At 38.6% G+C, this 27,705-nt stretch overlaps 2 protein-coding genes across 2 annotated transcripts in view; one reads left to right on the forward strand and one right to left on the reverse strand.

The window, feature by feature from the left end:
- The window catches only part of LOC131150304 (myosin-2), a 58,103-nt gene extending 55,720 nt beyond the window's left edge, over positions 1-2,383 (forward strand). Inside the window, exon 24 of the mRNA XM_058100940.1 lies at positions 1,375-2,383. Within this exon, the coding sequence (XP_057956923.1) occupies positions 1,375-1,845 (471 nt within the window). The 3' untranslated portion in view covers positions 1,846-2,383. The remainder of the gene's footprint in view (positions 1-1,374) is intronic.
- Positions 2,384-2,896: 513 nt separating this feature from the next.
- LOC131150295 (chlorophyll a-b binding protein 13, chloroplastic) lies at positions 2,897-4,285 on the reverse strand. The gene is made up of 3 exons (XM_058100927.1): positions 3,941-4,285; positions 3,699-3,860; positions 2,897-3,597 (listed from the first exon to the last, which is right to left on the reverse strand). The coding sequence occupies exons 1-3, from the start codon at positions 4,076-4,078 to the stop codon at positions 3,088-3,090; spliced, it is 810 nt and encodes a 269-aa protein (XP_057956910.1). The 5' UTR covers positions 4,079-4,285; the 3' UTR covers positions 2,897-3,087.
- Positions 4,286-27,705: the final 23,420 nt, after the last annotated feature.

Genomic DNA, 27,705 nt, shown 5'->3' on the forward strand with positions numbered 1-27,705 from the left:
ACTTGCTTCACTTAGGCAAAGCCCCTTCATATTGCGCAAAGACCCTTCACTCTTGGGTAGGACAACAAAACTTCATGCAATCTTGTGTTTATAGACTTCAACTTCTGTTTGAAGCATCATATTTTGCATGGAAACGTAATGTGGTTATTTGATGTCCTGTCTGACATTTACTTAGGCAAAGCCCCTGTATATTGGGCAAGGCAGCTCCTTCACTCTTGGTTAAGGCCAAAAATAGTTTATGCAATCTTGTGTTTATAGACTTAATGTCTTCTATTTGAAGCATCATACTTCTACATGGAACAAGAAACCTTACCTTGTCTTTGAAGCCTTCCTGTTTGCACATTTTTCTTTGGTTGTCTTAGCATCAAACTAGGAACTATTACCTACCAAGAACCCTCCAGATTGGGATCTTTCAAAGTGCTGCTTTCCTTGTTAAACTAGGAATTTGTGGCGTATTCCAACAATCTCCACTGGGACTCAAATTTTCAAAGTAATTTCCAAATGAGTTTTGTCATATGTTGAGCTGTCCTCCATCTTCATTGTATTTCCATGTTAGTTCCTACTAACTCTCACACAAATCTAACCCACAGCTTAAAATATTAAATTAAGCGACAAAATATGTTTTGCTTTATTTTGAATGACACTGACAAATCCAACCCATGCTTTATTTTGCTTTATTCCTGTGTCATCGTGGTTTTATCCCTAGCTTCTGTAGATATTACTGTATGAATTAGTGGTCCTTTGAAGTTTGCAGTTTGGTAACATGTGATATTTACTAAATATTAGAATGTGAGCTTTTGTTGTTTATCTGGTTTCCTGGCTTTTCTTATCAATTATCGACATTTCTATAGTATTTACTCTAGTTTTTTTGAAGTGTGAATGGCATTGAGACTTTTAGCTAATTGCATGGTGATGCATTTTATTGTCTGCCTAAGACCATAGTTGGCAACAGGGAATGGCAAAGATCGATACTGCAGAAGATTCAAAACCAGTCAGCCATTTAGTGTTTGGTGTTGGTGTGAGTTTGATGCCATTCACTTGAGCAGACTAGTGCCTACTTTATAATGTGCAAGTGTTCCAAGTGAATAATAGTTCATAAATGATGAGTAATGCACCATATAAAATCATTGATGGGTTTCTTTTACTATTTCTAAATAACCATTTGGAAGATCCAATGTTCTAAAAATTCCACTAGTCATTTAAGAATAAAATGGACATGGAGTTGTTTTTGAAATCTTTTTGCTTATCGATGCTGATCTTATCATTGGATTAGCGAAATGCTTCAATTTTTTTTCTTCGTCGATTTTAGAGCATAAATGTAAGAGTCCCAAGAAAAAAGGTAATTAAATTACTCATATTTATGCATATATGCAGATGAGCCTAGCTGCGGCAAAGAAGAGTCTTGCTTCTGACAACAGTGCAGGTCAGCCCGGAAGGCTTGATTCTTCTCCATCACCTTATTATGATTCTGAAGATACGCCAATGGGTCAAACTCCTGGTGGAAGCACACCCGTTAAATTTTCTAATGCTACTGCTGATATTGGAGCAGGACACGAGACCAATGGCAGTGTGAATCTGGTTGGTCACCTAGCAAAGGAGTTTGACCAGCGGAAACAGATATTCGATGATGATGCCAAATCCCTTGTTGAGTTTAAATCAGCACGTGGGGCTTGTAATACAAATCCTGATGATGAACTCCGGAAGCTAAAACAAAGGTTTGAAAGCTGGAAGAAGGATTACAAGGCTCGGTTGAGGGAGGCAAAGTCAAGGATTCATAAGCTTGGGCATTCAGAAGCGGAAAAAGGTCGCCGTAAATGGTGGGGGAAGAGAAGCTGGGTGACATAATAGTGGTTCGATGAAACATCAGAGATTCAGATCCATCTGGGTGGTTTGATGAAACATCAGAGATTCAGATGTATCTGGTAGGCACAAAATGGAGATGCCTTGAGTAGTTGCTTGGTAAGAGAATTGCTGTCAGAAGGCTATCTCATGCTTTTTTCTGGTGTAATATCTTTCATTGTATTTAATGCATTTATATGGGTATCTGTAGTGTGAGGTTAGTGGATAGAAGTAGAGGGACTCTGTTTGTAAATCTGCCAATTTTTGGGACTTGGTGGAAGGATGGACGGGCTTGTTCATAGTCAAATAGGGGTTCATTGACAGGTTTGTACTTTGTAGCCCCCCTTTTCACTAAGTAGTCTCCAATACATGTGTATATACTGTTTTATTCATGTAATGTCAGAGTCGTAGTCTGTGTAAAACCGAGATTGTGATAGGGCTCATAGAAGAATGTCCCTTGGCACTTTTCTTGTAACTTAATTACTGCAGTATATCGTTTCACCGGAAACAGATAGAAATATGTAGTTTACTTGTTACTATAGAATATGTAGTTTACTTGTTACTATAGAAGCTTTATACCTTCACTTTTTTCTTTTAAATTTTATTTGTATAGGTAAATGCAGCCTACACTGTTGCCAGGGGCAGAATTCATTGCGCTGAGTTCAGAAAATCAATACTAGTGGGGAAACACAAGTTTCTTAGATAAATCTGGAATTCTTTACGCTGTTGGATAGCCTTCTCCATGGAGATTTCATTCATCCAGATGGTTACTGCAGAATATTAACCATGGACTTCCCCATATTGGACGGCTCTCAACATTGTGCTGGTATGGCAGAATGCTGCCATGAGGTGTTTGTTGAAAATTCACTCCCATCACCAATGGACAGAGTAAGAAATTGGATTAACTGTACTTTAATTCATAACTTGTTGGTATTTTCTCCTATTTAGCTTAGGACACAGGTCTTGGGCTTCAAGCTCATTAACAAAATCTAGTTCCACTTTTTTAGCCTGTTTGTGTATTCCTCATATTGGATACTCAAATCCAGTAAAACCATCGTTTCTCATCTGAAAAACATGACTAGATCCGCCATTGAATGGAAAATTATGCAGGACTAGCAAATGCAGATGGTTTTTTTTTTTTTTTTTTTTACACGAGTCTCAATCCAACAAACACCTATGATAATAATGTGCACAACTGCCATTCCAATGAATTCACACAAAACAAGATAGACACATGTGAGGACCAATTTATGAACCAGGCACAAACTTGGTGGCATAGACCCAAGCATTGTTGGCAACAGGGTTGTCAAGGTGGTCCAAGAGGTTCTCCAGCGGCCCCTTTCCGGTGACAATGGCCTGCACAAAGAACCCAAACATGGAGAACATGGCCAGCCGCCCATTCTTGATCTCCTTCACCTTGAGCTCGGCAAAGGTGACAGGGTCATCGGCAAGCCCCAGTGGGTCAAAGTATTGGCCACCAGGGTAGAGGTTGTTGCCCTCTCCGACCCCGGGAAGGCCATTGATTCGGAATCCCTCCACAAGGCCCATGAGAACGACTTGGAAGCCAAGGACAGCCAAGATGCTCTGGGCATGAACCAGATTGGGGTTGCCCAAGTAGTCCAATCCCCCCTCAGAGAAGATTTGGGCTCCTGCCTTGAACCAAACTGGTTCCTTGAAGTCCACTTTAAACCATTTCTCAAGCACTTCTGGAGTGATGCATCCCAGTGCTCCAAGCATAGCCCATCTCCCATGGATCACCTGAAATGAAATTCTTTAGCTTTCAACAATTCATTGTATACGTCTCCATTAATGATTACTGCAAGCATTGCATCAGTGTGGATTCGGAACCTATTAAGTACCTCAAGAGCCCTGTTCCTGGCAAAGGCTTCAGGATCAGCGGATAATCCGGCGGTGTCCCATCCATAGTCTCCGGGGAATTCTCCAGTGAGGTAGGAAGGAGTCTGAGCAGAAAAGGGTCCCAAGTACTTCACTCGGTCTGGTCCATACCACAATTCATTACCCTGTTCCACCCACAAGCAAAAACCAACCCACTATTATAAACCAACCAACACTACAAAGAGAGAGAGAGAGAGAGAGAGACCATGGAGAATTTTCCGGTGGCCATGGAGACAACATCCCGGAGGGAGTTAGCACTTGCTCCCCTGCTTTGGCCCAGAAACGGGGATGGGCTAAGCATAGTGCTGGAGCTTGCGGTAGCTGCCATTAGCATTGATGCCATGTTCTTTGAAGAAGCTCTGTTTGTACTTTTTTGGCCCTGCAGAGTGGCTCTTGGGAGGTGAGAATTGCGGTCTACAAATGGGTTGTAGATGGAAGAAAGCTGGCTGTAAGAGAAGAAGCAAGATGTGTGGTTAAGAAAGCTGGAATGTGAAGTTGTGGTGCAGATTTTGGGAGGTTCTTGTCAACCAATCAGATTCCTCCAAAAGATTTTGAGTATCGCCAACTCCCATCTTTTTATCCACATTTTATCTCCTGTTCCTTCTAAAGTTTTAAGAGCTTAGGGTTAAAGGAGAAAATTTTGGATAGTTCTGCCTATCACCTCAACCTGTCTAGTAAAAAGACTATCACTTCCACACTGACATGTAGAAAATATAGTGTTACAATGTAAAAAAAATGTAGGGCTCAAGATTTATGTATTAGTGTGTGAATAGAAAAAGACTATCACTGGACATATTGAGTTGACAGTTCAAGACTAACCAAATCTCTTAAGAAAATTTACTGTACTTTCATCAATGGGGAGCAATATTTCTACTTGAGTCATATTGTTTGTCTAGCCCTGACCAACACGGGCCATTAATATTGCTTTTTACGGGTCTAGGAACATAAGGAGCCCATGATGGTCACAGGTTGCATGATGAGCAACATTTTTCTTTCTACTTGGGTCTCCTCAAGTAACCATGGACTACCATTGTCTAAAATTTCCCTCCTTTTTGTAAAATCTTAAGGTTTCGTTTGGATTAAAATTTTTGTTTAGATAAAGAAAAGAAAAGGAAAATAAGAAGAAAACTAATTTTCTGTTACATTTCTCTCTGTATCAATATAAATAAAAATAAAAAATTGATCTTATATAATTACAAATTAAGAAAAAACATATGTTTATAATGTGCAAACTTAAATTCTTTTGTTCATTGATTTGGTATATATATATTTTTTAAAAAATTTCTCACATAATCAAACATAACAAAACAAAATCTTTTGTATTTCTTTTCCTTTACTCAATATTTTTCAAGTTTTAAATAACTGCAATTTTTTCACATTTTCCCAGCTCATTTTTTTAAGCCCTCTTTTATTTCTCCTCTTACGTACATGCTTTATAGACTAGCTTTCAAAATGGTGGAGCGTGGAGGTGCTGCTGCCGTCAGGAGGAGTGGTACAGACCCTTGTTTTAAAAATGACATTCCAAGAATCCGGAATTTGAACTGAAAGATTAACCGAATGAGTTGAGAGTCTTGCCAGATTTTCTATTTCACTGCAAGTATGGCAGCAGATGTAGCATCACCCCTATTCACCCATTTACAACATTTAACCAGCAGTTTGCAAGAAGAGATCTAGTCCATTACACAAGCAGTAATGATTACTAGAACTATAATCCAATAATAAACCCCTCCGATTTGTTTATAAAATGAAATTGAAGTTGGAAAAGAATAAAGGGAGGAAATTGCTTTTAAAATATAATTATTGCAGTTGACTATTAATATGAAATGGTTGTAAAAATCTAATTTCAGTTTTTTTTTAACATTTAGTTGTTATGCCTAATTTGACTATTTAATTACACTTGTCTAGGTAAACTCCTTATTTAATGTTGAACTTTCCAAACATGCGAGAATATTTTCAAAGTCATGTATTGACTTTGGTAACAATTGGGTCTCTAATAAAGAGTGATGATTCATTAACATTTGTGGTGAGTGTAAGTTTAAGAGAAAGTGAATTATAAAAGGAGTTTTTTTTTTTTTTTTTTTTCTTAGGTTAGAAAGAAGTTGAGTTTTTACAATTGCAGAGTGGGGAGTGATACCCTCTTGTTGTATTTTTTCTATACTCTGATAATAGTTGAATTCTTATTGTATTGGGATGGACATAAGCTTAGTATCCAACCATGTAAAAATTTCTTGTAATCTTCTACATCTTATAGTTTCATCATCTCTTTACCAATTGCGACGTGGTATGGATGGTTGTGGTCCAACATAAAGCAATCCAAACTATGTCATCAAAATTAATATTTAAGTGGCTTTGTTGTTGGCATCGGAGGAACCTATGGGTGGACTTGATATACATGTGTGAGCACCAATTTGACCCAAAAGCTTATGCCTATTGAGTCTTGAATTCAACAATGTATATGTCATCATGCACTCAATTTTTTCAATGTGGGACAAACTCACAAGTAGAATTCTCAATAGTCTCCCCCTCACTTTTGAGTTCTAATTGCTCCCCCTTGAAAATAATCCGTTTCCTTTATGGAAGTAAGCCCAATTCTCCAACAGTTGTTCAAGTGGGCCTTACCACTATGCCTTACGTGTCTTGGATTACATTCCATGTGTAAGAACTCGAACCCGAAAAATAAAAGAAAAATAATATAAAAGATAAGAAGAAATGAAAATGGGAGAAAAAGAAGTTATTGGACAAGTCTAGACAAAACCGTAGACGGTTTTCTGACTAGAGAAAAATTGTTGCCGGTTTTGGGTCAAATAGGCGGATCAACCACAAAATCGGCGCCGATTTTGTGGTGACAGGGGAAACCGTCGCCGATTTTCCTCTGGGATTGCTTGCCTATAAATAGAAACAAGCTCACTTTTTTAGGAAATTCTCAAAAGCCCTTTTCTCTCTCCTAGGGTTTTGAAACCTTTTCTTCATAGAGCCTTTCCAGACTTCGTTTTGGGTCTCGTTTGTCTCTCTCTGTAACGCCCCAACCTGGGTCTGCTAGGGAGCACTGCATCTCTCCTCCTCCACCTGGACCAGACAACAGGGGGCGAGCCTTATCAGACTAATGACTGACTCAACAAACCAACACGTGTCCTTTTCAATGTGTTTTGTCCCCATTCACACACTTCCTTAGAAAACTTCCTAGGTGGTCACCCATCCCAAAATTGCTCCAAGCCAAGCACACTTAACTATGGAGTTCTTATGGGAAAGCTCCTGAAAATAAAGGTGCACCTTGTTGATATGGGTAGTATCATCTAATCCTTTTAAGTCTTTCATTCATGGGGTATCACATTCTCCCCCACTTATAGAATGCAACGTTCTTGTTGCGAACTCACATTTCCAAACCCAGGCGATGTGAATCTTATCACACTTCCGGCTGGGTGTTGGCTTTGATATCATTTGTAACACATATCTGTGTATCTACATCCATACCTAAGCAGCGGGAACACATATCATACAACCATTCATATATATACTATACAATACCAGAATCCAGTATATACAGACTATAGCCATACAAAAATACCCCTCCAACATCATCTACTCAAAATATACACAACTCTTGCCAAAAACTCACCCTATAACCAGGGTAATCAAACCACTCTCTATCCGCGAACCTGATCTACTCGCCTAACTGGCTCACTTGAAAAATGTTAAAGTAATAGGGTGAGTTGACGCTCAGTAAGTGGAAATATGCTATTACTAGTGTGTGACAACTAAGTTAAAGATACTTTTAAAATAATAACTGAACTGTAATGCAACAAATAATCTGTAAAGCATATTTTCTTTCTCAATTTAAAATATACTGTATCGTTTGTATTTTCTACTTTTCATACTGATAATATCATACCATACTTATCATATACTGTAAAACTGTATACATATACATAACTGTGTTTTATCTCTGGGACTCTATACGTCATGATTTGACCTCTCATGATAGGGTTGTGCGGCCCGTATGCGGGACTTTATCTGGTCAGCCCTCCAGATAAGTCAATATACTCTATCTACCTCAGCCCGGCCAAACTGCATCCACTCCTAGGCTTGGGACTGGCTATTACCTCGTCAAACTGGCCCCCTCCACCCAGTGAACTGGGGAGCTACAACCTCTCCGAGCACGACTGATGGTACCCACACACTATCTTGAGATATGTGGTTGCACTCTATCTGTATATAGCAACGGTACCGTGCTCTGTAATCTATATCTGTACTGTATCTGTCTGTAATCTTTCCACAGGGATCTGATACTATATGCATATATACATATATACTCTTTTACTGTTTTCATCATGTTTCCAAAATTACAATGACGCTATCTTTCTATACTGTAAATACTGTAATCTCTGTATACTGTATCTGTAGCATCTTGATGCTACCTCTATATATCTGTCTATATACTCTGTCTGTATACTCTGTATGCTATGGTAAAAGGAAACATGACATGCTATAACTTTGTATATACTGTTCTGTATAAACTGTAATATATATACTAATCTGAATAAAATTGTATACATGCATATATATATATATATATATATATATATATATATATGTCTATTTTATGAAACTATTCGTATAAAAGCTTATATGTATGTAAATTTCTCTGTATTATCTCTGTGAATATGTATCTATATCTATATATTATGTATAACTCCATATACTGGGAAAAACTATATAAACTGTATATACTGTCTATGTCTGTGTATTCAGTATAGTATGATACATCATAAAAGTTATATAAATTTCTTCATCTCATGAAAATCTACTCATACCACACAAGCATTTAAACTCATATTTTGTAAATACTATATAATAAACTGGTATAAATATGTGTCTATGAAATCTCTGATAGCATTATGAAAAATCCTAGCATAACATATTTCCCTTACCTTAACTCTGAAAAGCCCCTATATAATTCTGGCTCTATACCCACGGGGTTCCTAATTCAATATCTTGAAAATAAAATCGTCTAAAACAAAACATCAGTATTTTCTTACCTACAACATTTCTTATAACTGAGGGAAAAGCAAATTCCGAATAAAATGCCTTACCCTGAGATTGGGACGAAATCCAACCCAACTTTTCCAACGATCAGTTTCGGCAGACTTGTAGAGAACTTTTCCAGGAGCGTCGTGGTAGCCTCAAATCTTCGATCCGACGAGAAACAGGCCCGAAATGAAGAGAGAAGTGAGAGAGAGAGAAGAGAGAGAGCAGCGTTTAAAATGGATAAAAATATGAGTTTTAGCTATTTATAGGACTGGATTCGTCGACGAGCCACGTCATCTCGTTGACGAGTCCTTCAATAATTTCATCAATGAAATCCACTTCTCGTCCATGAAATTCAATCTACTCAAAAACCTCTCTCGGTATTTTCTCGTCGATGAGGCGTAGCTTCGTCGACGAGTTCCCTTATGCACTCGTCAACGAACTCCCTATGTTCATCGACGAGGACCTGTGGAAAATCTTTCGAATTTTTTTTCCCAAAATGCAATGTCATCGACGAAGCTCGCTGCCTCCTTCCGTTTTTGTTTCCATTTTCCTCTCTTTAAATATTATTATTTTTCAGGTCGTTACATTCTCCCCTCCTTATAAAATTTCGTCCTCAAAATTTACTATCTGTATCTCCATTTATACTTTCCATCATTTCGTAAAGGAAAAAAGTCTACTTATTTTATTACCTGCCCTCACTTGTGGTGGAGGAATATCGTGGTTACATTTACGTCCCGGGAGTGGATTTCATCGACAAAATCCACTCCTCGTCGACGAAATTTAGTCTACTCAAAAACCCTTCTCGGTATTTTCTCATCGACGAGACGTAGCTTCGTCGACAAGTTCCCTTATGCACTTGTCGACGAACTCCCTGTGTTCGTCGACGAGGACCTGTGGAAAATCTTTCGGATTATTTTTCCCAAAATGCAATGTTGTTGACGAAGCTCGCTGCCTCCTTCCGTTTTTGTTTCCATTGTCCTCTCTTTAAATATTATTATTTTTCGGGTCGTTACATTCTCCCCACCTTATAAAATTTCGTCCTCAAAATTTACTATCTGTGTCTCCATCTATACTTTCCATCATTCCGTAAAGGAAAAATGTCTACTTTTTTTATTACCTGCCCTCACTTGTGGCGGAGGAATACCGTGATTACATTTACGTCCTGGGAGATTACATATATAAACTAAAAACTATTTACTAACTAAAATCAATACATGTACCTGCAAGAAAACTTATCTAACTATTATACTTTACCTAAGTACCTCTATACCTCTTGGAACAACTGCGGGTATTTCTGTTTGATCTGCTCCTCGAGCTCCCAAGAAGCTTCTTCTATAGCTTGATTCCTCCACAAAACTTTAACTAACTGTATTTCTTTAGTGCGTAAAGTTTGAACCTTCCTATCCAAAATCTGTACTGGTACTTCTTAATATGCCAATGAATCCTTAAGTTCTATCTCTGCATAGCTAAGGATGTGGGATGGGTTTGGGACGTATTTTCGTAACATGACAACATGAAACACGTCATGAATATGAGCCAAAACTGGCAGCAAAGCTAGCTTGTAGGTAATTGACCCTATTCTCTCAAGTATCTCAAAAGGGCCGATATACCTAGGGCTCAACTTGCCATTCTTTCCAAACCTCATAACTCCTTCCAAAGGAACTATCTTAAAAAAATACTCGATCTCCCACATCAAATTCCAACTCTTGGCAGCGAGTGTCTGTGTAGTTTTTCTGCCGACTCTGTGCTTTACTTATTCTTTCTCTAATTAATCGGACTTTGTCAGACGCCTGTTGTACTATATATGGACCCAAAACTCGCATTTCACCTACTTTGTCCCAAAAAAGAGGAGAACGACATCTCATGCCATATAATGCCTTGTAAGGTGCCATATCGATGCTAGCCTGATAGCTATTATTGTAAGCAAACTCAACTAATGGCAAAAACTGAATCCAACTGCCTCCAAAATCAAGCACACAAGCACGAAGCATATCTTCTAGTATTTGAATGGTCCTTTTAGTCTGACAATCAGTCTGGGGATGAAAAGCAATGCTAAAAGCTAACTGCGTACCCATAGTCTCCTGAAAACTTTTCCAGAATCGTGAAGTAAACTAAGGATTTCGGTCTGAGACTATGGATACTAGTACTCCATGAACACAAACTATCTTCTGAACATATATCTCTACCAATCTGTCCATGGAATAACCAATTTTAATAGGAATGAAATGAGCGGTTTTCATCAGACGATCTACAACCACCCAAATCATATTCAGTCCCTGTCGAATTGGTGGTAACCCCATAACAAAGTTCATAGAAATGTGGTCCCACTTCCACTCTAGAATGAACAACGGCTGCCCAAATGGCATTCTGACCATGCGGCGCCGATGGTAGCCCAGTAACAAAATCCATGGATATGTGGTCTCACTTCCACTTAGGGATATAAAGTGGCTGCAACTGTCCTGCCAGCCTCTAGTGCTCAGCCTTAACCTACTAGCACATCAAGCACTGCTGCACAAATTCTGCAATCTCTCTCTTCATACCACTCCACCATAAATACTCTCACAAATCCCTATACATTTTTGTACTACCGGGATGAACTGTGTAAAGAGACCTATGAGCCTTCTCTAGAATCATTTTCCTAATATCATTATCCGTAGGCACGCACAATCTGGTGCAAAATATCAGGGCACCATCATCATAAATACTGAATTTCCTTTCCCTGACCATCTTGTATTCTGGCTATTACTTTTACTAATTCTGGATCTTTCCCCTGAGCGGCTTTAATATTTTCATATAATGTAGGCTGCACAACAAGGCAGGCAATAAATATCTGAGGATCATCCTCCACTAACTCCACGTCGAACCTTTCCAAATCCATCTAAATTGGATGCTGAATTTCTACCACTAACTACGTTGTATCCTCTGATTTATGGCTTAGTGTATCAACCACCACATTCGCTTTACCTGGGAGGTAGCTGATGGTACAATTGTAGTATTTGATGAGTTCGAACCATCTCTTTTGCCTCATATTCAACTCTTTTTGCATAAAGAAGTACTTTAGACTTTTATGGTCAGAAAATATTTCACACTTCTCACTATATAAATAATGCCTCCAAATTTTCAATGCGTGTACCACTGCATCCAATTCCAGATCATGAGTAGGGTAGTTCTTTTCATACTCTTTCAACTGCCTGGAAGCATACGCTACCACCCTACCATGCTGCATCAATATACAATCGAGCCTTTTTAAAGACGCGTCACTATAAATTACATAACCATAACCTCCTGATGGAATCGTCAATACTAGTGCAGTGACGAGCCGTTGCTTTAATTCTTGAAAACTCTGCTCGCATTCTTCATCCTACACAAATTTGGCATTTTTCCTGGTCAAAAGCGTGAGAGTCCCTGATAAGACTAAAAAACCCCTCAACAAATCGACAAATAATAACATGCCAGTCTCAAGAAACTTCAGATTTCTTGAACGTTCTTCGGCTTGGCCCAATTCATCACCGCATCAATTTTACTGGGATCCACAAAAATACCATCCCCTAAGATCACATGACCCAAAAACGACACTTTCTCTAGCCAAAATTCACATTTACTAAACTTGGCATATAACTTTTTCTCTCTGAGTGTCTGCAGTACTTGTCTCAAGTGCGCCTTATGATCCTAAAAACTCCTTAAGTAAACCAGTATATCATCAATAAAAACCACTACAAACTGGTCTAAATATAGGTGAAAGACTCTATTCATCAAGTCCATGAACATAACTTGGGCATTCGTCAGACCGAATGGCATAACGAGGAATCCATAGTACCCATATCTGGTCCTAAAAGCTGTTTTCGAGATGTCCTTTGGTTTTACCCTCACTTGATGATAACCTGATCTGAGGTCGATCTTGGAATACACTCATGTACCCTGGAGCTGGTTAAACAGATCGTCTATACGGGGTAGAGGATATCTGTTCTTAATAGTGCCCTTGTTCATTTCCCTATAATCAATACACATCCTCATAGACCCATTTTTCTTCTTTACGAACAATACTGGAGCTCCCCACAGTGATACACTGGGTCGTATAAATCCCTTATCTAATGAATCTTGCAATTGATCTTTTAATTCTCCCAATTCAGCTGGAGCCATACGGTAAGGAATCATAGAGATCGACGCAATCCCTGGAGGTAAATCTATAGCAAAATCCACCTCGCGTTTGGGAGGCAACCCATGTAGCTCCTTTGGAAAAACATATGGAAATTCCCTTACTGTTGGTGTACTGTCAAGCTTCGATTCATTTTCTCACACTTCCTTTACAAAAGCCAAAAACCCCTGACTTCTATCCAGGAGCAATCTGCTCGCATGCATGGATGGCATTATCTATGAAAAGGCACGTACACGTGAACCAAAAAATATGAATTTTTGCTCGCCAAGGGGTCTAAAAATCACTTCTTTCTGATGGCAATCAATACTGGCGTGATTAACTGCCAACCAATCCATCCCCAATATTACATCAAACCCACACATATCCAATACGATTAGTTCAGCTGGTAACATTCTCCCCTGAATTTCTATTGGATAGCCCCTGAGCACTCTTTGACACCTCAACACTGACCCCGATGGTGTAGCTACTGACAATTCTATATTTAACAACTGAGTCTTATTTTCAAAAAATTTGACATAGGTCGCAGAGACAAAGGAATGGGTAGCACCTAAATCAAATAAAACAATAACTTGATATGATAGAACAGTAAATGTACCTATCACCACATCTATGGTAGTCTCAGCATCACCCAGTGTTAAAGCGTAAACCCTCACCGGGGCTACATTCCTCTGCTAGCCTCCACGAGCCGCCTGATAACCTCCCCAATAGGGTCTGGGAGCTAGAACCCGAATCGACAATCCTAGGCATGCTTGTGCCATGTGGTTGGGTCTCTCACAACGATAGCATACATTGCCCATACCCGAAACTCCCCCAAATGTCGTCTTCCGCACGTCTGATCGGGTAGGTTTGCATGCCCTGATTCTCACGGGGTCCTGCCGTATGTCTCTGATCTCCCCTATTACGATCTCCTCTCCATGGGCCCCTGTAATGTCCTCAAAATTTACATCATTTTCTTCTTATTATATATATATATATATATATATAATCCATACCTATGCTGCAGAAACATAAGTCATACATCATATATACTATACAATACCAGAATTCAATACATATAGGCCATAGCCATATAAAACAATTCCTTCCAGTATCATCTACCCCAAAAGTACAAAACTCTGTCACAAAATCATCCAACAACCACGGTAATCAAGTAAACTCTCTATTTGCGAGCCTAATTTGCTCACCTGAAAAATGGTAAAGTAATGGGTTGAAACGACGCTCAGTAAGTGGAAATATGCTATTACTAGTGTGTGGCGACCGAGTCGTATAACTATAACAATAATATTTGAAACTGCATGACTTGGAAAATTTGTAAAAACCCATATATCACATATATAGTAGCTTAAAATATATGTATCATTTGAACTTTCTATTATTCATACTGCTAATATCATACTATATACAAAAAAAGCTGTAAAACTATATACGTATACATATACATAACTGTGCTCTTTCCTTGGGACTTTGTATGTCATGATTTGACCCCTCATGACAGGGTTGTGCGGCCCGTAGGCGGGACTTAACTTGATCGGCCGTCCAGGTAAGTCACTATACTCTACACTACTTTAGCCCGGCCAAACTGCAACTACTCCTAAGCATGGGACTGGATGCTACCTCGTCTAACCGGCCCCCTCAACCCAGTGAACTGGGGAGTTGCATCCTTTCCGAGCACGGTTAGACGGTACCCACACACTATTTGAGATATGTGGTTGCACCCTATTCTGTATATAACAACGGTACCGTGCTCTGTAAACTGTATTTGTCTGTAATCTTTTCCACAAGGATATGATACTATATATATATATACACATACATACTATACTCTTGATATTGTTTTCATTATATTTCCAAAATAACCATAACACTGTGATTTTGTATTGTAAAGTCTGTAATATCTGAATAACTGTAGCATCTTGATCCTAAACTGTATCATTTGTCTGTATACTCTGCCTGTATAATATATCTATATACTATGAGTGTTATGGAATTTAGGAAAACGTAGCTTTCTATATACACTATATATACTGATCTGAATAAACATCTGTATACTGTTATATATATCTATCTGTGTAATCGTTTGAATAAAAACTGTATATTGTATACATATTCTGTCTATATAAAATCTGTAAATATCTAATTATATCTGCATAACTTGATATACTGAAAAAACTGTATAAAACTCCATATCAGATAATATCTACTCAGGCCACATATACTTTAAAAATTCATATTATGTATAATAGTTGGTATACATGCATATATATAAAATTTCAGATAACGTAAGTAAATCTCCTAGCATAGCATATTTTCCTTACCTAGTTCCTGAAAAGCCCTCACTGAACTCTGGCCCTACACCCACAGGGTTCTTCACTCAACACCTTGAAAACGACATCTTCCAGAACAAAACATCAGTATTTTTTGTATACAACATTTTTTATAATTGTAGGGAAAGCAAATATTGAATAAATTGCCTTACCCTAAAATTGGGATGAATTCCAAATCAACTTCTCTCACGATCAGCTCTGGCAGACTTGTAGAGAACTTCGCCAGGAGCGTCGTGGTGGCCTCAGATCTTCGATCCGGCAAGAAATGGAGTCGGGATCGAAGAGAGAAGGGGAAATGGGCATAGAGAGAGAATTAGAGGGTTTCCTATGCAAAGTTTGCATAAAAAATCCAGGTTTTAGCTATTTATAGAGCCGAATTAGTTGACGAGACACGTCACCTCGTCGACGAGTCCTGTAGAAAGTTTGTCGAAGAACCTGCACCCTCGTCGACGAGTTTCAGTATACCTTAAACCCTTTCTCGGTATCTTCTCGTCAACGAGACGTGACCTCGTCAACGAGGTCCTCTTTTGGCCTTCGTCGATGAAACCCCAGTGTTTATTGACGAATTCTTATTTAATTTATTGGGTTATTACGTTCTCCCTTCCTTATAAAATTTCGTCCTCGAAATTTACTATTTGTGTTGAACCATCATTCATATAATCTATCATCTTCAGAGAAAAATGGTCTACTTATTTTATTACTTACCCTCACTTATGATGGAGGAATACTGTGGTTACATACTATGTTCTGGGAGATTACACAAATAAAATTAAAAACTACTTACTAACTAAATAGTACATATACCTGCAAAAGAAACATTACCTAATTATTTACATTACCTGATTATTCTTGGAACAAATGAGGGTATTTCTTTTTAATTTCATCCTCGAGTTCCCATGAGGCTTCTTCCATAGCATGGTTCCTCCACAGAATCTTCACTAGTTGAATTTCTTTAGTACGCAGTTCTTGTGTATTTCTGTCTAAAATCTGTATTGGCATATCTTCATAAGCTAGTGAATCCTTGAGTTCTATCTCTGCATAGTTGATTATGTGGGATGGGTCTGGGACACATTTCCTTAAATAGCAACATGAAACACATCATGAATTCGAGCCAGAGTTGGCGGTAAAGCTAGCCTATAGGCAACTGACCCTATTCTCTCTAGTATCTCAAAAGGGCCAATATACCTAGGGCTGAACTTGCCCTCTTCCCCAAACCTCATAACTCCTTTCAGAGGAGCTATCTTAAAAAATTCTTGATCTCTCACATCAAATTCTAGTTCTTGGCGGCGAGTGTCTGCGTAGCTTTTCTATCGACTCTGCGCGGTACTAATTCTTTCTTTAATTAGTCGAACCTTATTACATGCCTGCTGCACTATCTCTGGACCCATAACTTGCCTCCCACCTATCTCGTCCCAGAAAATAGGAGAACGACATTTCCTGCCATACAATGCCTCGTAGGGTGCCATACCGATGCTAGCTTGATAGTTATTATTGTAAGCAAACTCGATCAACGACATAAATTGAATCCAACTGCCTCCAAAATCAAGCACACAAGCACGAAGCATATCCTGTAGTGTCTAAATTGTTCTCTCAGTCTGTCCATCTGTTTGGGGGTGAAACCCAGTTCTGAATGCTAACTGTGTACCCATAGCTTTTTGAAAACTCTTCAAAAATCGTGAAGTAAACCGAGGATCTCGATCAGAGACTATAGATACCGACACACCATGGACGCGAACTATCTCATGAATATATATTTCTGCCAATCTGTCCATGGAGTAATCAAATTTAATCGGAATGAAATGAGCGGTTTTTGTCAAAGGATCAACAACCACCCAAATCACATTCAACCCCTGTCGTGCTGGGGGTAATCCCGTAACGAAATCCGTCGAAACATGGTCCCATTTCCATTCTGGAATGAACAATGGCCGCAACTGCCTTGCTGATCCCTGGTGCTCAGCTTTAACCTTCTAACACGTCAAACACTATTATAGAAATTCGACTGTCTCTCTCTTTATTCCACTCTACCAGAAGTACTCCCGCAGATCCCGATACATTTTAGTGCTACTTGGATGTACGGTGTATAAGGATCAATGAGCCTCCTCCAGTATAGTTTTCCTGATCTCGATATATGCAGGAACACAGAGCCTATTACGGAACCGTAGGGCTCCGTCATCTGATATGTTGAATTCCTCACCCTGACCATATCACACCCTAGCCATTACCTCTGCCAAATCTACATCATCACTCTAAGCTACCTTAATCTTATCGTATAGCGTAGGATGAACCACTAAATTGGCAATGACTGCCTGAGGACTCTCCTCAACTAACTCTATGCCGAGTCTCTCTAAATTTTTTAAAATTGAATGCGGAATCTCCATGTCTGCTAGTACCGGTCCCATTGATTTCCTGCTTAAAGCATCAGCTACCACATTCACTTTCCCTGGGTGGTAACTAATGGTGCAGTCATCGTCTTTAATAAGCTCTAGCCACCTTTTTTGTCTCATATTTAGTTCCTTCTAAGTAAAAAAATATTTCAGGCTCTTGTGATCTGTAAAAATCTCGCACTTTCCACTATATAGGTAATGTCTCCAAATCTTGAGAGCATACACCACCACAGCAAGCTCCAAATCATGGACAGGATAATTTCTCTCATATTCTTTAAGCTGTCTAGATGCATATGCAATAACCCTATCATGCTGCATTAGTACGCACCTAAGTCCCTTTAGGGACGCATCACTGTATATTACAAATCCGTCCTCCCCTGATAAGATAGCCAATACTGGGACAGTAACCAACCTCTGCTTCATTTCATGAAAACTATGCTCGCAGTCATCAGTCTATTCAAATTTTACATTTTTCCTTGTGGGTCACGTCAGCGGACCTGATAAACTGGAGAATCCATAAAAAAAATGTTGGTAGTAGCCTGCTAAACCCAGAAAACTCCTAACCTCTTGAACATTTCCAGGCCTTACCCAATTTACCACTGCCTCTATCTTACTCGGATCAACAAATACACCTACCTCAGAAATTACATGACCAAGAAAAGAAACCTGCTTCAGCCAAAATTCACATTTCTTGAACTTAGCGTACAACTTTCTTTCTTTCTCTCTCTCTCTCTCTCTCTCTCTCTCTCTCTCTCAATGTTTGCAATACCAACCTCAAATGATGCTTGTGCTCCTTAAAACTCTTCGAATAGACCAGTATATCATCAATAAACATAACTACAAACTGGTCCAAATACTGGTGGAACACTCGATTCATCAAGTCCATGAATATTGCCGGTGCGTTAGTTAACCCAAATGGCATCACTAGAAACTCATAATGCCCATATCTGGTTCGAAACACGGTCTTTGAAATATTTTCTGCTTTAACTTTCACCCGATGGTAACCTGACCGCAGGTCATTTTTAGAGTAAACCTGGGTCCTCCGAAGCTGATCAAATAAATCATCAATCCTAAGGAGAGGATATTTATTCTTGACTGTCAGTTTGTTAATTTCCCTATAATCGATGCATAATCTCATAGTCCCATCCTTCTTTTTTAGGAACAGAACTGGTGCTCCCCAGGGCAACACACTGGGCCTGATAAACCCCTTGTTCAGCAATTCCTATAACTAATCTTTCAACTCTTTTAACTTGGCTGGAGCCATACGGTACGATGCTTTAGATATTGGTGTAGATCCCGACAATAGATCTATAGTAAATTCAATCTCATGGTCAGGTGGCAAACCAGAAAATTCTTCTGGAAAGACATCTGGGAACTCCCTCACTACTGGTATGTCAGCTTGTTTCAACTCTTCTTTTGACAATTTTTTTTTGTATGCGACATACCCCTAGAAACTACCCTGTAGCAATCTCCTCACCTGAATGGCCGACACTAGTTGTGGCATGGCACGTACACATGAACCCACAAATCTATACTCTTGTTCATCTGGGGGTTTGAAAATTACTTCTTTCAGGTCACAATCAATACTGGCGTGATGAGTAGCTAGCCAGTCTATGCTTAGTACCACATTAAACCCCTGAATATCTAGGACCACAAGATCGGCTAACAACACTCTCTTCTGAATACTTACTATAAAATTCCTAAGCACCCTTCTGTATTTTATCACAGATCCCATCGGCGTACCCACAGATAATTCTACATCTAATAGCTGTGCCTCTACCCCAGTTATTCTGACATACCTCGCCGATATAAAAGAGTGGGTAGCACCTGTATCAAACAAAACAATAATTTTATATGGTAAAACAATAAGCGTACTTGTGACCATATCTCCTGCCGTCTCAGCTTCAACACATAAACCCTCGTTGGCACGATATTTCTCTACTAACCTCCACGGCGCTCTTGGTATCCTCCCTGAAATGGTATAGGAGCCGGTATATAATGCGGTGGCATCTTATAGGATCGAGCCATATGACCAGGCCTCCCACAGCGATAACAAACATTCTCCCCTAGTCGGCACTCACCAGGATGTCTCCGTACGCATCTAAGACAAATGGCAGGAAACTGTCCACCTTGAAATCCACCATGCTCTACCATCTGTCTCTGGCCTCCACTACATCTGCCTCCTTTCCATGGGCTTCGACTGGGACCCGCCTGAAAACTCGAAGGTGCAGTCCTCTTCCTCTGACTTTGTGTCTCAGTCTCCCTGAGTAGACTCTCCTTTGCTATAGTAGCCCTGTCAACCAACTCTAAAAAATCCTGGATCCTCAGCACCGTCACCTGCCTATAAATATCTCGCCTCAAGTTTCTCTCAAATATTTTGACTTTCTTCACTTCATCGGTGACAATATATGGCCAGAAACATGAGAGCTTGATAAATCTCGCCGCATACTATTGGACGGTTATCGACCCCTGGGACAGACTTCGGAACTCCTGTACTCGAGCCTCTCTGACTGAGGCAGGATAATACCTATCGAAGAACACCTCCCTGAACCGAGCCCAGGTCATCGACACTAGTATAGCCCTCTGCTCCTCCAATAGCCTGGTAGCTATCCATAATCTCTCGGCCTCCCCTGCCAGTCTATATATAGCATATAAGACCCTCTTCTCATTGGTGCAGTGAAGTACTATTAGGATCTTCTCTACCTCCTGCACCCAGTTCTCAGCAACTGTAGGGTCAGCCGCTCCATAAAAGGCTGGCGGATTCATCTTCATAAATTTATCTATGGTACATCCCTGAACTGGAGATGGACCTCCCTGCTCTCTAGAGCTCCGCGCTATCTTAACTATAGCTTGTTGAGCCACACTATGTAGCACAACATCTGAATCTCCAACCCCTGCACCAGGAGGACCAGCTCCATCATCACCACTGGCGTGAGTGCTACTAACTCCTGGGTCCATTTAGAAAATATAGAGAACACAGTTTCAGAATCCTATTCCCCATACAAACCCAAATTATTCAACTAAAACTTCAAATCTCTATTAACCATCCCTCATGATCCTAATCCCAAAATCCAATCCTACAACCCAAATACACGACTCGTTGATAGTTTACTATGGTTTTCCTAAAATCATCACCCTAGGAAAAACACAGAAACCACCACAAAATCTTGTATCTAGATCATAGAAAAAAACCTCAAATTCTTTTCCTATATTTCGGTATTGTTTCCCGCTGCACTCTAGAGTCTACAAAACCTAACAACCTAGGCTCTGATACCAAAATGTAACGTCCTCAAAATTTACATCATTTTCTTTTCCTTTTATATATATATATATATATATATATATATATATATATATAATCCATACCTATGCAGCGGAAACATAAGTCATACACCATATATACTATACAATACCAGAATTTAGTACATATAGACCATAGCCATATAAAACAATTCCTTTTAGTATCATCTACTCCAAAAATACAAAACTCTGTCACAAACTCAACCAACAACCAGGGTAATCAAGTAAACTCTCTATCCGCGAGCCTGATCTGCTCGCCTAGCTGGCTCACCTGAAAAATGGTAAAGTAATAGGGTGAGACGATGCTCAGTAAGTGAAAATATGCTATTACTAGTGTGTGGCGACCGAGTCGTATAACTATAACAGTAATATTTGAAACTGCATGATCTGGAAAATCTATAAAAACACATATATCACATACATAGTTGCTTAAAATATATGTATCATCTGAACTTTCTATCATTCATACTGCTCTTATCATACTATATACAAAAAAAGTTGTAAAACTGTATACGTATACATATACATAACTGTGCTTTTTCTCTGGGACTCTGTATGTCATGATTTGACCCCTCATAACAGGGTTGTGCGGCCCGTAGGCGGGACTTAACCTAGTCGGCCCTCCAAGTAAGTCACTATACTCTACACTACCTCAGCCCGACCAAACTGCATCCACTCCTAAGCACGAGACTGGCTGCTACCTCATCTAACCGGTCCCCTCAACCCAGCGAACTGGGGAGCTGCATCCTCTCCAAGCACGGCTAGATGGTACCCACACACTATCTGAGATATGTGGTTGCACTCTATTCTGTATATAGCAACGGTACTGTGCTCTGTAAACTGTATCTGTCTGTAATCTTTTCCACAGGGATCTGATACTATATATATATACATACTATACTCTTGATACTGTTTTCATTATGTTTCCAAAATAACCATAACACTGTGATTCTATACTGTAAAGTCTGTAATATCTGACTCTGCCTATATAATCTATCTGTATACTCTGTGTGTTATGGCATTTAGGAAAACGTAGCTTTCTATATACACTATATATACTGATCTGAATAAACATCTGTATACTGTTATATATATATCTATCTGTGTAATCGTCTGAATAAAAACGGTATATGTATACATATTTTGTCTATATAAAATCTGTAAATATCTAACTATATCTGCATAACTTGATATACTGAAAAAACTTTATAAAACTTCATATCAAATAATATCTACTCGGGCCACACATACTTTAAAAATTCATATTCTGTATAATAGCTGGTATACATGCATATATATAAAATTTCTGATAACGTAAGTAAATCTCCTAGCATAGCATATTTTCCTTACCTAGTTCCTGAAAAGCCCTCACTGAACTCTGGCCTTACACCTGCAGGGTTCTTCACTTAACACCCTAAAAACGACATCCCCCAGAACAAAACATTAGTATTTTTCTGTATACAACATTTCTTATAATTGTAGGGAAAGCAAATATTGAATAAATTGGCTTACCCTGAAATTGGGATGAATTCCAAACCAACTTCTCCCACGATTAGCTCCAGCAGACTTGTAGAGAACTTCACCTTTAGCGTCGTGGTGGCCTCGTATCTTCGATCTAGCATGAAATGGAGCCGGGATCAAAGAGAGAAGGGGAGAGGGGTGTAGAGAGAGAATTAGAGGGTTTCTTGCTTCAAGTTCACATAAAAAATCCAGGTTCCAGTTATTTATAGAGCCAGATTCGTTGACGAGACACGTCAAATCGTCGATGAGAACTATAGAAAGTTTGTCGACGAACCTGCACCCTCGTCGATGAGTTTTAGTCTGCCTTAAACCCTCTCTTAGTATCTTCTCGTCGACGAGATGTGACCTCATCAATGAGGTCCTCTTGAGCCTTCGTTGACAAAACCCCTATGATCGTCGACGAATTCCTGTTTAATTTCATGGGTTAGTACAGCCTTGACTGGAACTTGCCTGACAACCCTGAGGCGTGGGCCTCTTCCTTTGACTCTGAGCTTCTATACCTCTTTGTATGCCACTCTCAATAATCGTAGCCCTATCCATGACCTCCACAAATGTTTGAGCCCAAAAACCAATCACCTGCTCAAACAAGTTCTGTTTCAAACCTTCTTCAAACTTTCTAGCCTTTTTCTCTTCGTCTGGTGCCAAATGTGTGCCAAATCGAGACAACACAATAAATCGAGCTGCGAACTGAGATACCGTCATCTACACCTGAACTAGGTGCATAAACTTTGCTGCCTTTGCACTCTGAATGATAGTAGGGAAGTATCCCTTGAAGAATAGCTCCTTGAATTGACCCTACGTCATCGGCACTAGATCTGGCCTATGCTCCTCAATCAGTCGCGTTGATCTCCACCAGTGTTTTGCCTTTCCTGTCAGTTTAAAAGCCGTAAATACCGCCTTCTGTTCATTCGTACATGGAAGCACTGCCAACGTCTCCTCAATGTCCTAGACCCAATTTTTAGCCATAATCGGGTCAGCTCTTTTAGAAAAAGGTGGGAGCTTCATCCACGTAAACTGTTTGATCATGCAACTACACTCCCCTGAGCTCCTGGCCATCTCAGCCATCACCTGCTGGGTGACGCTGCGCAATACTGCATCAGTGTCTCCACCTTCCATACTAGAAGGTCCTGATCTGTCTTCCCCAGCATTCGTACCACTGCTTCCTGGGTCCATCCTAAAAAACAAAGAACACACTTTAAATACCTTATCTCCCATGCAAACCTATTCTATTTCATTTGACTAAAATCCCATATTTGCACTTAACTATCTCCCCTCATACTAAATTCAGAATCAGATCCTGTAACTCAGACACACGACCTGAAAATAGTTTACTATGACTTTCCTGAAATCGTCATCCTAGGAAAGACACAGAAACCACCACAAATATTTTGTACCCAAACCACAGAACAAAACCTCAATCCTTTCCTATACTCTAGTATTGCTTCCGCTGCACTCTAAAGTCTACAAAACCTAGCAACCTAAGCTCTGATACCAAACTGTAACGACCTGCTTTCTATTGCCTGTTTTTTTTTCTAGATAAAATACTATGAAATTCCACTATTCTGATACTATTTAATTTAAATCAAATCATCAACCTAAGCAGCGAGAAGCTATATACATAAAAACATATCCACATATATATATTTACAATACCAGAGTGTCAGAATATTCCCTAAATTGTACTTATACAACTATTCCCCAAAAATACTCTCAACTGATACAAGGGCTATACAAAATAACTTCCCAAAATATTTATCTTCAAATAGGGAAGTACTGTAGCCCCCTCTACCTGCGAGCTTGATTTGTTCGTCTATCTGGATCACCTAAAAAATATTAAATTACTGGGATGAGACAACGTTCAGTAAGATGAAATATGCTACTACTAGTGTATGGCAAATGAGTTACATTTCTATAAAAATCTGACTTAAAAATATCATGGATAACTGAATTTTAGAGAACCAGAATAAATAACATATAATATAACTTCTACCTATGTTACTTAACATATCTATCTTTATAAATTTTCTATTCATAATACTTCTAATATTCATAGATACATCTGCTGCTTCTATAAATCTGTATATACATATAATATCTGAGAAAACTTCCCTGGATGGATAACTGTATGTCATGATTTAACCCCTCATGACAGGATTGTGTGGCCCGTGGGCGGGACTTATCACTGGCTGGCCTACCAGGATAAATCACTATTCTACAAAAGTCAAATTGGCCTCCTCAACCCTAACTGCTGGGGAGCCTGTCCACTACATAGGCACAATCAACTGCTATAATCCACATACTATATGAGTTATGTGGTTGCACTTTGAACTTATAACTACGGTATCGTGCTCTGTAAATTGATCTGTAATGGTCCATTAGGGTCTGATACTATATAATACATTTCTATATAAAATCTATCTGTTTTACCATAAATCTATAATAACTGTACTAACCATGACGCTGTAATAAACTGTATTTCTATATCAACTGTATTTTTGTATGTCATGGTTCTATGATTTGTAAATCATGGCTTTGTAAAAACTGTATAATCATGGTACTATGAAAAACTGTAAAAACATCTTCTTGTCTGTATAAACTGTAAAACATGATCCTGAAAATACTATAAAACATTTTTCTGTATATATACTGTAAAACATGATTCTGTAAGTACTATATAGCCATAACTTTGTAATAACTGTATAATATGTATATCATGAAATTGTGGAACTATATAATCATAGTTCTATAAAGAGTTGTGTAAAATTATGTACTATATCAATATTCTCATGCCACACAATAATAAAAAACACCTTAAACATAATTTATAAACTATATAAATTCCTACTCTGAAAACCCATGAACATATACTATATTTTATTGGTAAAAATCTCTACTTTAACTAGCATAGTTTCCTTATCTGATTACCTTGAGATTGGAATGAAATTTAATCCAGCCCCCCCCCCTCCAACGATTCACTCCGGTAAACTTAGAGAGAACTTTCCTAGGAGCATCGTGGTGGTCTCAGATCATTGATTTGACGAGAAACGGGGCTGGAATCAAAGAGAGAAGGGGAGGGGAACGTTTAAAGAGAGAAAACGAAACTTCTATGCCAAATTTCTACCAAAAATCCGATTTTTAGCTATTTATAGCCTCGGATTCGTCGAGGAGACATATCATCTCGTCGATAAGTCCCTAAAGAAAGTTCGTTGACAAACCTGAACCCCTCGTCGACGAATTTTAGACTGCCAAAACCCCCCTCTCGGTATCTTCTCATCGACGAGACATGTCCTCGTCGACGATATCCTCATATACCCATATCAACGAATCCCCTGTGTTTGTCAACGGGGCCTTGATTAATTTCTTGGGTTATTACATGCATTTTATGTATGTTGCCTTCTCTTTTTGTATTTGTGTATTGTAGTGGGCATTGTACTTGTTGCCACACTCATGTGCTTTTGACTCTCATGCATTTTCTTTTAATAATCTATGACTTCACGCACTTCAATTTGGACCCAAATTTCTGATGTCAACATTAAACCCCAATTCTTGATGGCAATAAATCTTGACCTTAAAAATGGACCAAAGCACTTGGTTTTGAAATTGAAGACTCAATTTGAAATTCAAAGCTTACTTACAACAATTAAAGAGAAATTAAAAGACTGCTCAAGAACAAAATTTAAACTCAATTTTCAAAATAGCATGACTCAATTTTGAAATTCAAACCAATGTTAGAAAAATCATGTTTAAAAATAAAAATTGGAAAGGACTCAATTTTTTTTTTTAGAAAATCGAGACTGGATTCAACATACTAGGACTTCACTTTGAAGAAATAAAACTAATTTTGAAATTAAAACTTTCCTAGAATATCGGGATTAAAAATATAAAAATTATCTTTTGAAATAATTAGGACTCTAAAAACAGGAATCAAATTTTCAAAAGGATTCAATAAAATAAATCGGAACTCCAATTAGTCTTAAAGTCAATTTTTTTATGCTAGGTCCTCTTAGAAAGGTCTAGTAAAAATTAGGGTGTCTACAATATATATATATATATATATATATATATATATATATATATATATATTTATTTATATGTAAGGAATTTTCCTTTGAATGGACATTCATATATCATTATGTAATAAGCCCACATGATCGGGTTGTATGGCCCGAAGGTGTGACTTAGCCATGGCTGGCCCACCGCCAAGCTAAGTCAAATTTAATGCATCTATAGTACGATTTACCTACCGCAGCCTGGTCTAGACCCAAGTGCGGTCAACATCTCTTCGCGGGCCAAATCAGCTTCCGTTACCAATACTCTCCTCGAGTAGTGTGGTTGCACTGACTATCATTATAGCTACGGTACAATGCTCTCAATCTGAACCAGTCCATAAGGGTTCTGCTACCATATAATACAATTCATATAATATAACTGTATAAAACCTGACATGTTCTCAATTCATCTTGTATAAAATCATATCATATCATATCTTGGCATAAAGATGGCTGAACTCGGCACACAACCATCAATAATCATATCATAATTCCAAATTATTTTACACATATTCTAAAATCAGTATATACTCATGCCACACAATTTGAGTAATAAATCATAATTTAATAACTTGCTGGAAAATATATACATTCCGCTGAAAATTAAATGAATCATCATCTTTTAGGGTTTAATCAACTCAATATACCTATTTTCTCGGGAATATACTTATAATAATTATAATTCAGAACCCCCATTTCCATATACTAGAATATCCAGAAAAACATATAAATAAATTCTGTATCCATATATTATAATTTAATCAGTTAAATTTTTGAAAATACTAATCTATTCCACTTACCTGATTCCTGGAGTGATACCTAAGATCCCCAAACTATGAATCCGCCTCGGTTAATCAGCAAAGAATTGCAACCAGGACTGTGAAATGGTGTTTATTAATCAATTTGGTTGAGTTTTGGGGTAAAATTTGAAGAGAGAGAGTGGGAGAGACGCAAATAGAGAGAGAGTGAGGACAAGAAATTTTTATTCCAACCAAAATGAACTTAAAACCTATTTATAGGCACACTGACTCGGTCGAAACCGTCGACGGTTTGACTTTTAACCAAACTACCATTTTACCTTTACTGGCCCTCGGTAATTCAAAATCGTCAACGATTTTCCTGAGATTGCTGAAATCGTCGATGATTTGGTCTCACCAAACCCTTCACCCATTTGAAACCATCGACGATTGTTCCTGGGCACCTAAAAT

Source organism: Malania oleifera, chromosome 1, assembly GCF_029873635.1.
Source record: "Malania oleifera isolate guangnan ecotype guangnan chromosome 1, ASM2987363v1, whole genome shotgun sequence".
Taxonomy (NCBI): Eukaryota; Viridiplantae; Streptophyta; class Magnoliopsida; order Santalales; family Ximeniaceae; genus Malania; species Malania oleifera.